The following is a 13,609-nucleotide window of genomic DNA, read 5'->3' as shown; positions in this document are numbered from 1 at the left end:
AAGGAAATGTATTGAACCATGGATCATGTCCAGATCTCCTTTGAAGACTTAAAACGTTTAATTTACAAGTGGACCCCCACACTACACATTGCCTACATACATTCCCAAATATCTCTTTTCTCTGCTGTCCCTTTTCTGTCTAAGGCAGCATTGGAGGGATGCTGATTAAACTAGGACACTGTAAAAATCATCATATATATTGTACTCAAAGCCCATCTATCTTGTCCTTCATGGTACACATTGCAGTGAATAATGAAGGGAAGATGTTGCTTGCTCCGTCAACACCCGAGTTGCTGCCTAATGACTTTTTATTGTCCACAGCTCTCCAAGGAATTCACCGAGACTTCCAGAATTTGCTTTATCTCCAGAGAATCCCTTGTGTATATGAAAACTGTCCGCTTATTTGTCACAGATGCACTCACCATTAAAAACACACCTAATACACAAATACTGTAACTATAAAAGAGCAGCACAATGTCTCTGGAATTACAATCTAGTCCATTTGCTTTTTGAAATGTGCATTACTTTCTGCTGGGAAAGCATTACTGGTTGGGACCTGTAATTTGTGAGTACATGATATGATCAGGCGGCACGGTGGTGCAGTGGGTAGCGCTGCTGCCTCACAGTTATGAGACCTGGGTCCACCCTGCGTGGAGTTTGCATGGTCTCCTTGTGTCTGCGTGGGTTTCCTCTGAGTATTCCGGTTTCCTTCCACAGTCCAAAGACATGCAGGTTAGGTGCATTGGCGATCCTAAATTGTCCTTGGTGTGTGTGTGTGTGTGTGTGTGTGCACCCTGAGGTGGGCTGGCACCCCATCCGGGGGTTGTTTCCTGCCTTGCACCATATGTTGGCTGGGATTGGCTCCAGCCAAGGGGCAGACCCCTGTAGTTAGGATATAGTGGGATGGATGGATGATATGGTCAGTGTTCTGCATTAGCGCTTATGCTTTATGGGTGCAAGTACAAGGTAAAGGGCCCTTTATCATGCCTTATTCCTCACTGTCACTGTACAAAACATTTCACTGTATAATTTATAACTTGAATCTGACAATGTTGCTATGGTACATAAGTAACAAAATATTCATCTTGCCGAAAATATTGAATAGTGGAAAGCCTGGCAACATTGAGAAAAAGATGGACACCAACACTGGAGAGGTTGCCAGTCTGACATAGGGAACAATCCCAGTGTTCCAATTTAGATTTGCCAGTCAGAATATAATTTGCACAAAATGTGAAAGAAACTCCCATACATGCACGCAAAAAGAATGTGAAGACTCCACACCAACAGTGACCAGGCCAAGACTTGAACCTAGTCTCCCAAGATTGTGGGGCAGCATTGGTAACCACTGCATCGCCATGCTACCCTCAAAATAATATGACTTACATCACAGCTAGATTCCAAACTGTGAGCACAGTGACATGGTGGTTACAAATGCTGCATCACATCTGCAGAGACTGTCACTAAATCCTGGCATGGTCACTGTGTGTATTTTTCCCCAAAGATGTGCACATTTGGTTAAACAGCTAGCCTACACTGGACTGCTGATGGTGGGCAACACTACGCTGAAGTGGAAAAAAATGGATGATGGATTAGTAGATGCATGATAGTAGAAACTGGCACAATGTAGTTACATCAGAAAAACATGCTTTTATTTCAGTTGTAAATAAAGCAAGTGCTGCTCTTTGCTCTCATGTTACTGTAGATCTGAGAGAGCTCCTTATTAGTAAGTTTATGATGTGCAATGCCTACTGCCCCCAGTACAGTCAGCAATACCCGGAGGGCAACCAAGAAATTGAATCAAATGATTTTCAATGACATTTTGGTTTCAGTTTATACATTCAATCTTATTTTCCACAAATTAACTTTCATCAAGTACTCATTTGTGAACACACCACATTTTCTGTAACCTCTGATGACATTAGGTAATAGCATGTCAAGTACGCAGGTTTCATTAGCCATGTGCAACATAGTAACATTACTTATTACACTTCAAATCCTGTGACTCAGCTTCATTAAGATTGTAACAGAAGACAAGGCCATCATCATATCTACTTTGAGCCCTGCTTATTGTATCCACTAAGGCATGTTGTGCGAAGCTTTGAAATGAATTGTGTTCTTGGAATTCTCTAATAGGAAGTGGCTATAAAGGAAATGAGTGTCAAGGAAAAAGCCTTAAAATGTGGTTTAACAAACCAAAGTTCAAGTCATCACATTGCCTTTGCTCTCACACTTCCTTTTAAACTGTGACTGAACACCAAAGGACAGAGTTTGAGTCAAACTAGCAGGATTTAGTACTCTTGGAGGACAAGGGCAAGCTTTTAAGAGCCAAAAAAAATAGAACTGAGAAAAGCTCCAAAAGTTTATTAAATTATAAATCATTCTAAAGAAAACACATGCAAAAGCTCATCTCAAAGTCATGTACTGTACCTGCTTTTATATATTCTATTATACCGTATTATCACGTACTGTAGATAGCATGGAACTTGAGTGCAAGTGAGCTGTGGCCTACCAACCAAAGGCCTAACAGACGTCTAGTGCTACCCTTTAGAGCTGTGTGCTATTTAAGGAATGTCTTTCTACTGTATATACAGTACCAAAACACAGTGAAAAATGGAGCATACTTCAAAAGAGAAAAGCTGTTTTGGACTCGTGTAAACTAATTGTGATGTTCACTGTTTTAGAGGACACTAGGATGCCGTCGGTATAGTGTAATATGTTCAGGAGTGTTTGCAGTATAACAGATTACTGTCATACTGTTGATTTAGATGCTCAGACATCATTTCAGTTTGTGTTAATCATTAGCTAATGTAAGTGACTGCCAAGCTGTTAAAGGATGTTGGGGCACAGGAGCCACCAGAGTGACACTAAAAACACTTCCGTTGTGACTTATTTTGGAATTTCATTTGCTGTTAAAGGGGTGCTTTACTGTATATTCATTCTGTTTTTATGTCATCGAAACCTCACTTTTTTCGTGTAATTTTAGTTTCTGCTTTTTATGGGTGCCACCACTGTGCATATTTTTTTTCTGAGCTTGTTGCCATGTTGCTACACGTAGGTGAATGGATGTGCATGGTGCGTGACATCACCAAAAGTTACCATTGTGTTCTTCCTGATTGTCAAAGATTATGTATTCAAACAAAATATCTAGTGTGATTATTTGTGTTTTAGTGTTCCTAACCTTTGATCTTTTGCTTATGAATTTCCAACTATGTTTTAGTGAATTTTGATTTTGACAAACTGATTTAGAAATATATCGGCAGTGAAGTTTGTCCTGTTGTTCTGACTATGTTTCATCTCTTGATCCTTTAATCCCTCAAAATGCTACTGCCCATCTGTTAGCAGAAAAATGTTTGGTATAAAGTACGGACAATTGGGGGCCACTAGTAGCCAGTATTGCGTTTGTGCAAAGTGTTCTCTAGAGGCTGTTATTTTATTGGCACTTGTAAGAAGCAGTGGTTCTTCATTATGGCAGGTAGCAACGGACGGGCCCAGTTGGGAGCATCCCATGACTTACAGGCACCCTTTTGCCCCCTACCAGGAATATGAGGTAGACCTGCGCACAGGAATAAACTGCACCATCAGTGGAAACTCTGTTGAGGGAGCCCTACAATTGTCAAGGGGGCACTTAAGCAGGAAGCGGTTCCTGGCAGACTGGGAGGAACTACTACAACTAACTGGTTCCTAGAGGGGATTTCTATAGACATCAGGAGATGGTGCAATCAATGTAAATAGCTATAACTGAAATAAAAAAAGGTCAGGAAGACATTGTTTCTACAAACAGAAGTTCATAGGATGTTCCCAATGCCAGAAATAAAAGTCTGATTGGGCCTTAAAAGCCACTCTCTGCCAAGAAACTAAACCTAACTAGTGGAAAGGAAAAAAAAAAGCATAAAGTGAGAAGGCGCAGGTTTGTCGTGGTACTTTGACAGTGGATGAGTGGGAGAAACCTACATCCTGACTGCATGTGTCAAAGCTAATGCTGCTGTAGAGTTGTGAATAATGAGTTTCTTTTGTCTACTGCGTAATGACCATGTTTGGTCTCATGTCCCTTGTGTTTCACTAAATTAATTCAATATCACACATACAGTATATTTGGAACTCTTGGCATGTTACCCTGGGCCAATGTAACCAAACATATGGAACGGTTCACTCGGTATAAGCACATCTAGTACATAGATGAATGGCTTCCTCTGATTATTATTATAGTATGTTCAGCCAACATCAATGTACATAGCAGCTTGCATCATGTGGACACATTTGATATAGATATTTACACAAATATTTTTTGCAGTAGGAGCACATAAAGTTACGCAACCTCCTCAGGGTCAAACAGTTAGTTGAAGATGAGGACTGAACAAGCAGCCTTCTACTTTACTCCATGGCACTTTGAATTTAAAAAGAGCAGTGTTTTGGGTAATTATTTTTTTTTTCCTGCAGTGAAGACAGAAACACAAAATTACATACAAAAGGACATTTTACTGAATGAAAACATTTATTGTTAGATGAACATTAATTTCTTGCAAAATAATAAGAATATAAAGGCTTAGATGAATCTCATTTAAAGCTTTTACCTTCATTTGCTTGGCCACAAGTACATACAATCATAGATATAATGTAAATAATAACAGTCTGGTGGCTAAATGCTATTCAAACCATACTTCAATATCTAGAGCAAAACGCAATGTTACAAATTAGCACAATTTAATGCAAGATATTATGATTGTAGAGATATTTCTTTTCTTATTTCAGAGACAATTTTATCACAAAGACAAGACACATTTGGTGCAAAACACACAAATGAGTTGGAAAGTAAATAACATCTCAGTACCAAAAATGAATAATAGCTTTTTACTCTACCTGTGATTCTTAAGTTGCATATCAAACATTTCATTTTCATTTTTGTCATGTGCATGTTTGTTAGTATTCATCCATGATTGCCAGTGAGACAGCTAATGTTATTTTTTGTTTACACACAAGCTTCTATCAAAAACATAATGAGACTTTTATGTGAGTCTTCCTGATGGATTGTTGTTTGTATACTATAATCATAAATCTCGACACCAACTGCAATCACATCCAAGAGGAAATTCCAATAAATAGTCGGTAACATTAACCTATGAGAGCATTGCCAGCCAGGTGGGTCGGACCCGTCTATACGAAGTGCCAGGATGAAGCAGATTGTGCCACCAGAAAGGCATATTGAATAACACATGCCAGTAAACAATAGGACCCCAAACTGCTGAAAATAATTACAACATTCCGCGTGGCCTTTTTAAACCATCTAAACTCTGCCTTGTTCAGCTCTTAATTAAACTGACATTTAGTTTTGTTTAACTTAGAGTGGCAGACTAAAGAAAAATGCAGAGAGGAGATATATAACTAAATCATTAGGTTACTGGTTAGCTCCTGTAAGGTGCTAGATGCAGACTAGTAATAAAACACATTAATATTGTAGCCTTAAAATTGTTTGCATACTCTTTGTGGGCCTGACTGTAATACCACTCAGTACAGACAGGAAAATATCGCAGTACATTTGGTCATTTCTTACTAATCATTGGCGTTTCAATTGTCCATCCATCCATTATCCCACCCGCTATATCCTAACTACAGGGTCACGGGGGTCTGCTGGAGCCAATCCAAGCCAACACAGGGCACAAGGCAGGAAACAAACCCTGGGCAGGGCACTGGCCCACCGCAGGATGCACACACACACACACACACACACACACCAAGGACAATTTAGAATCACCAATGCACCAAACCTGCATATCTTTGGACTGTGGGAGGAATCCCACGCAGACACGGGGAGAACATGCAAACTCCACGCAGGGAGGACCCAGGAAGCAAACCCGGGTCTCCTAACTGCGAGGCAACAGCGCTACCCACTGCACCACCGTGCCACCCCATTTCAATTGTCATTTTCTATAATATTCTCCAGGTACACCTGCTTCTACAAATGAAAATATGGATACCAGGAAAATCCTGATGGAGCAGAAAAAAAAGAGGTCAAGGAAAACCACCCATGGCTTTGCATGTTATAGTGCAACTACAGCAGGTTGGAAGGCCTAATTTAGTTTTTTTTTGATTTCTAACTTCACAGATCTTTTAAGACTGGACACATATTACATGTTATACTTATTCTTGTCACAATTACATGAAACTAAAACAAGCAAGTTATTTCCTATAGTGAACATGATCCTAGAGCTGTAAAACAAATGATTATATATACATTATATGCAGTCATTTGTTTTTCATTTTAACTGCGGCAAAATCAAGTGACTTGCTCAAGGTGACACCACACGGGTGGTAAGTGGTGCTAATGGTGCTGAAGGGGATGCTTGTAAGAGGTATTAATATAAATGGTTAAAAACAATGAAAAGGTGATTTTAAATTATTGTCAGATTGTTTTGGTTAAAACAGGTTAGGGACATAAACTTATACAACTATTGAAAGAATGTGGACGTCTGAAGAAATGCCAGTGACTATGTTCTGTTGGTACTGGAATGCTCGAGCAGAGTTGCCTCATCATATACACCTCTAGAGACATATGTCAGGCCCTTGAAACACAGAAAATCCAAATCTCAGCACCACTAATCCATACATTTAGATACCTTTGGAGAAGACTAATCAAGCACCAACACAGAATCTACTGCAGCGTACCTCTATTATCTACAATGACCACCAGATTGTAGACATCACATTTATCTTATTTTTACTGTCAAAGGAATTTTTGATAATACCTAAGACTATGCGCTGCTTAAAAACTGTTGTTATTTTGTGACACTGTTAAAAATTTTAGCCAAATTATACATGTAATAAGGCAGCTATCACACCTATGAGGTGACAGTGGAGTCCTGTGGTGAACTTATATGAAAACAAAAGATATTGCACACTGATTTTTGTTTAACTGGGTCTTTGTTTAATCTTGTAGTGCAGCTGGTTTTGACTGAATTTGCTTTCTGTCAAGTTTGTATAACACATGACACTGTAAATCATTTGACTATTTCAATAATACGCACATGGTAAACTGTAATAGATTTAAATAATGCTTGGAATTAATTATAAATTAAAACAGAATACCCCTGACTCCGTACGTATTTGCTTGATTTGCTACAATCCATCTAAATAAACTCTAGTGCAACCAGCTGACTTTAGAAATCACAAAAATAGTTGCATGGAGTCAAAGATGTTTTAATGAAAGCTGATTCCCCAACCTGCCAAGGGACCCACTGTGTCAAATCCTTCAAGACAAAGCCTTACAAACTACTTAAGAATATTTATGTTAGGCAGAAGACCCGGCACGGGCTGGATGGTCTTTTGGCCTGGATCCCCTGCAGATTTTGTTTATTTCTCTAATTTATCTGGAGTTATTTTTATTTTTCTGTCCTTCCTGGCCAACCGTCCTTATCATTTAGAGACTTAAATAAAAGACAATTCTGTATTTAAGCATTCTATTTCTCTTAATTAAGTGTGCATTATTTATTTTGTATGCTACTGTATGTATTTATTATTTTTGTTGTCCAATTTTAATTTGTTTTTCATTGCATGTAACTACTTCTTTGACATGTTGCAAAGCACTTTGAGCTACATCCTTTGAATAAAAATGTGCTGTAGAAATTGTTGTTGACAAGTGTACAGTGAGTTCAGGATTGTACACAGCTATTATTAGACAAGACAAATTAACATTCAAAGTGCATACAGGATAAGGTTATTGAAAATCACCAGTGAGGGGAGGGACACAAGAAAATCAGCAAGGCACCAAAGCATTGTCAAGGCTTTAAAAGGAACGGAAAGGAAGAAAATCGGTCACAAATATGACTGGAAGATGAGTATGTGGTCTGACAAGACCAAAACTAACCTTATTAAGAAGCTTCTTTGTATTAAGGCCTGGAAGACATGTGAAGCCAGAACTCAAAATGGATGGAGTAGGGAAATTCAGGAAGAAACCCTGCTGTAGTTTAAGGAAGACCTGAAAACTTGTGTGAAGATTTAATGTTCCAACAGAGAACACCCCACACCATAAATCTAATGCCACAATGGAGTGGTTTACAAACAAAACAAAAACACTCAGAGCCTCAGGTTGACTCAAAAGAAGTGCAGCACAGCAGGAGATGAAGATTACTGTTCTCCATGGTCTCCATTCAAGTTGAGAAGGACAAGGTGATTTCATGAAAAACAAAGGCAAAAACTGTTAAGACTCACGGCTTTAATTTCAGATTAAGGGGCTTCTGTCAAACTATTGACCTGAAGCACAGTTTAAGGCTTTTAAAATATATTTTCTACTTAGTGTTTAATTTTCATTTTGATGTTAAACTTTTGTTTTTTGCATGGATCTATGGCAACAATCTGAATTTTAAATTCAATTTGGTAAAACAACAAAATTATAAGGAGGTTCTTTTTATAAGTACTCTATAGGCTATCCATTGCAAAATAAAATGTTTTTATTCCAGCCAAGAGCATCAAATCTAATCTAATATGCTACAGTCTGGCCAAACTCATAATGATGTGGAAATGTGAAAGCCACTTTTTTTTAACCAATGCATTATTAAAAACCAGCAAAAGCACACCCTAAAATAATGTTATACTTATAAAAAGGATCAAGGATATACAAAGTATGAATACTGCTCATTTTTTTTAAAACAGTCCATACTGTACTTAACAAAGTGAATGCAATAGTTTACCCTTTTATTTGCTTGGGTCACACATACAAGGAAATAAAAAAACTCTTTGAATTCCTGTTTCCATGCTATGGAAATTGTGATTAATTGTATTAAATACTTTTGTGACATCACTTATATGATATGAAATATAACTATATTTAGTGCTTTTGTCATTCTCAGCACCCTAAGTAGCATATCAGAACCTAAACTATTGGAAACAAAAGAAGCTAGTTTTGTTACATTATAAACTAAAGAAAAAACATAAAATCAATAAGCCACAGACAAAGAAAAATATGTGTATAAGGTTACTGGAATCAAAGGCCATTTGACTTTGTGTTATTATTAATGACATCACAGTTGCAAGAAAAATACAAGAACGCCTTCTTAAAATAAGAAAATGGATTTTAGAATTCCTAGCATTCCCAAAGGCTTAGTAGAGTCTTTACTTTAATGTTAATAACAGCAACAAGAGCAGCAGTTGTTCGCCAAGGTTTCAAAAAGACAAAAAGAGTATAAAAGCAAGTGATTTGTTTTGTGTATTGCTGAAAATGCACAAAACAGCTCACGTATGGAAGGCTAAAAAACTAGCCTGTGGACTGTGTTATATGCACCAAGAGCAAGGGTCATTAGGGTTAAGAAGTAACAGTAGTGAGTGAAACGATCTCTACATTTATTTAAAAAACCAATGCATTGTCTTTTTGTATCTATAATATCATACAATGCATGCAATAACTGATGCTGCTAACACCCATGCAATTCCACGGGGTTTCTCATCTAAGCAATGTATCTGTAGGACTCCTAAGCAGAATGCAGGTGCTCCCTACAGAAACAGGTCAATCATCTTACGAACAGGTCACTTCTGGTTAATCAAGCTACAGGATGTCAAGAAGCATTCAGAAATAACTGGTATGAAACAACAGATATCCAGTTTAAATAACCATTGTACAACAATCCTCATATTGGGCATGAATATCAATAATTCTGCCACAAAGTACCTTTGGCATATAAGCCTGTGTTTCATTGGAAAGTGTTGCTCTTACTAGAAAAAAAGATTACACCTTAAACATGTTATTGCTATGAGCTTCCTGATACCTCAAACACAAAATAAAGATTTTTATGAAATAAGCGGTAATGCTTTAGTGTTTAGGAGCATCGACTTCTGCACTGGTGAACTCACTGTGATTTAAGAATGCTATTCTTTTCTTCCTCTGACCTTTTGGTTACAAAATTAGCTATGAATGTGATGATGAAAGTTACTAATTTATATGAAAGGACTGTAAGTGAAGGTTTTACTTATCATAAAATTACATATTAAAAGTAAACTATGTAGTAATATAAAAACAATTATGATAGAAGGGGTGAAATGTACTGTACTTGTAAAGACATAAATATTGAATAAGAAACTATTCCTCACATTTTTGTGCATAATTGCTCACTGATGTACATAGTAAGCAACATAATAAATTTCCCATAAATATTTTTTCCTTTTTTTTAATTGCATCCCAATGAACAATATAAGGACAAAAATAAATCATCCTTGCATAAAACATAAATATAATGTATCGTATTGTATATGTTAAAATATACTTACACAATTTCTTGTAAAATATATTTACATGACTTTCATTTGAAGGTAACAGAAATGCCAGTGTTCATTATTTTGCTACAAAATAAAATATATAATTTAATGTATTTGTTTATCCCCACAACTACATGCAAAACATTTAACTGAAATGGATGCCTCATAGATTTTGTAACTGCACAAGACACAAATTAATTAAGAAACTAATTAGCTCCGTAGTCATTCTTTGGCCTTACAAAATAAAAACTATACAGATATATGCGAGTGTTTTACTTTTATACTGATTTAAGTTTCTTTCTTATCTATTTTAAGAAACAAAGTAAGGTGCCATTAGATACACATAATGCTCTCTTCTACTTTAGAAAGCATTAAAATAGCCTTGTGAATTAGTTAATGAGATATTATTAATTAAAATGCATACTAATTGAAAACCAGGACCTAAATCAAATTTAAAAAGAGAACAGCAAGCAATTCTAAAACAGGTATGTCATTTATCCTGACTAAATTCTGATAAACTTTTTCCACATTGCAGTCATGATGAAATTGTAAGTGGATGGTCCATTAGAGAGATTAGTGGCTTATAAGCTTCAAAATGCAAGTTGAAAATGGAGATTTAATTATGTCATTCAAAACAGTCTGGCTTTTTTCTTCAGATCATTCCTTTTCCAGAGAGCTAAGCGCTCAAACTCTTCAATTGTCATTCCAAAAACTTGAAAGAACTCCTCTGGAGACAAGTGCCTCTGCAACGAAAAATACACAGAATGAGAACGGTTATTATTATCAAACATTTCTTCAGAAACAATGGGCATGCAACTACTATCTAATTTGTGAAAAATTATTATTCACATATTAATTTTTATACCCATTTATCCAGTAGAGTGTGACAAGTAGCCAGAGATATTTGTGGTTGTGTTGGCTCCAACACTGGATGCACATGTCCACTGCACTGTACACTCACCTGCACATCGCATACACATTTACGCCAGACCACCTAGCCAGTTTATGTTTTGGGATGTGGAAGGAGATCAGAGTACCTGAAGAAAAACCAACACTGATACTGGTAGAGTGTACAAACTCCACACAGATCAAGCAAGAAAGACAACTGTAAATGTGCCCAGCATGTCCTAGCAGACAATGATGAGCAATACTGTAACTCTCTGTGGCGGACGGCCGGCAGCTCTTTCCGGCCGGGACACTCCAGTGATGGAAGGATGGGAGAAGACAGCTTTTCCTGGTCACTACCTCCCCCAAAATGCTAGATGTCAGTTTTCCTGGGATCTAGCAGTGCCCCAGATTCCCGCAGGGCATTCTGGATCTTGGAGTTTGGTTGTGCAGCCCTGTTGCCACCAGGGGGAGCTGCAAAAGGGCTGAAGGACTCACACCAGATTTATAGCCTGGACGTACTCCCAAGTCACGAGGACAGGAATCCTTAAGTACTTCCGGGCTGAAGTAAAATATAATTCTCCATCTGACCCAGAAGTGCAGACGAGTCATGTGGACGGAAGGAAAGAAGCACTTCTGGGTCGAGGACTATATAAAAGACTGATGGAGACCCAGCAAGGGAGCCAGAGTTGGGAGAAGTGTGACGGAGCTTGCTGGGAGGTGTAGTGGAGAAAAGAATTGTGCCTGTCGTCAGGGATACCGGGACGACGACCCGGCCGGGACGCCATGAAGGACCGGAAGAGGGTGTGCGCCCACCTTGGACCACGTGGGGGACCCCAGCCTGGTGGTTCTGGTGGCCACGGGTAGGGGGCTTGGAAGCCCAACCCTGTAGGGGCCTGCGGTCACCGCCAGGTGGTGCCCCGAGGCCTTGGAGACCCTGGACCTCAGAACTTCCGCCACACCAGGAACTGCTGGGGGGAAGAGAAGCAGGGACACCCGGAATGCTTCTGGGAGTATAGCCGGCACTTCCGCCACACAGGGGCGTGTCGGCGGGTGATTGCCGGGGAGCACCTTGAGCACATCCGGGTGTGGATAAAAGGGGCCGTCTCCCTTCATTCGAGGCTGGAGTCGGTTGGAAGAAGGACAAGGTCGGGAACGAGAGAGAGTAGGAGGCGGCCCGAAGAAGAAGGCATTGTGTAGCCAGGACTTTGGGGGTTTGTGGTGCACTTTGAACATTGTAAATATTGTAAATAAACGTGTGGTGGTGGAAAAAAACATGTCTGCCTGTCTGTGCCCGGGTAACGTTCACACTGTCAAAGCTTTCCACTGAACTGTCCAAATTCTTCCTGAACATAGTCAAAAAGTAATAATTCATGTCTTTACTAGTTTTCCCAATTATATATGTCAGAAACACATCAAGATGGCCTCACAGATAATATAAGCACATCTGGTTGTATGTTTCTGACACAAAAATCATTAATCAATTAAATTTTAAATACGATTTCTTTTCTAATTTATATTAAAATGGTCAAAGCACAGCTAAAATGAGATGGAAGCTACCCTGGAAAGCATACGCAGAGCAGAGGTACACTGTCGTCTGGAGTTCATTCACAAAGCATCAGTTCATCACTTGGTGTCAGAATATTGAGAGCCACCATATCATCAGCCAGTGCATGTTCTGGCTAGACAGAGTGGCCATCACTGAATGAAAATGGATGTTCTTAATTAAAGAAGATACATTTAAATCACCTTGAAACCATATCTGTTAGAATAATGTGTTCTTTATTTTTTTATACTCGTTTGTTTTGATGGCTGTAATTTTTAACATTTATATGCTATCATATAATATAATCACATAATAGGAAATAACTTTTATAAACGTTGTAAACTGTATTTCTTTTTTCTTTATGTTAAGATTTTCTTCAGAAATCTATTATTGGATATTAGTACTTACATCTTTTACTTTAATTTAGTATCATAAAGTCTACCAGGCTGTGAGAAAGGAAATATTTTAGAGGCTGACCGACTTTTGCCAACAATGACCTCACCAGTATATGCTTGTGATAAAGATCACTTGACATTTTCCTATTGGCAGGACAGTGTGCAACTGTTTTAAGCTAAACTATTCCACATTTTGTTCTGGTAATGGAGTGACACTGCTAAGCCAAGAAGAGTCCATATTCATGGACAAAAGGCCCAAAATTATCCCCATGTCACATTTAAACTTTTCTAATTCAATAAGTATAGGTTTGTTTTATAAAAGCAAGAACCTATTGAATTGTTCCTGGGGAATGAATCATTTGGATTAATTCTGACATCTGTGAATAGTTAAACTCTGTGTTTCTGCCATTGTTAGACAGCAAAGCCATACGTATTATCTGTTCATCATTATGAGTGATTGAATCCACCGGTTTGAAAGATTTTTTTAATAGTGTAAATCCTAAATGGGGCAAAGCTAGATAATAAAACTGTTCCCAAGCTACAG

The 13,609-nt window shown here is 38.2% G+C and overlaps 1 protein-coding gene across 15 annotated transcripts in view; it reads right to left on the bottom strand.

The window, feature by feature from the left end:
- Positions 1 to 7,223: 7,223 nt before the first annotated feature.
- Positions 7,224 to 13,609, bottom strand: part of ablim2 (actin binding LIM protein family, member 2) — a 315,904-nt gene continuing 309,518 nt past the window's right edge. For all 15 annotated transcript variants that reach the window (XM_039751406.1, XM_039751419.1, XM_039751421.1 and 12 more), the window contains one exon: positions 7,224 to 10,982. In XM_039751406.1, coding sequence (XP_039607340.1) covers positions 10,869 to 10,982 — 114 coding nt within the window. In that variant the 3' untranslated portion in view covers positions 7,224 to 10,868. The remainder of the gene's footprint in view (positions 10,983 to 13,609) is intronic.

The sequence above is a fragment of the Polypterus senegalus genome, chromosome 4, assembly GCF_016835505.1.
Source record: "Polypterus senegalus isolate Bchr_013 chromosome 4, ASM1683550v1, whole genome shotgun sequence".
NCBI lineage: Eukaryota > Metazoa > Chordata > Cladistia > Polypteriformes > Polypteridae > Polypterus > Polypterus senegalus.
The sequence above is the reverse complement of the archived record's forward strand: the minus strand, read 5'-3'. Positions and strand labels throughout refer to the sequence as shown.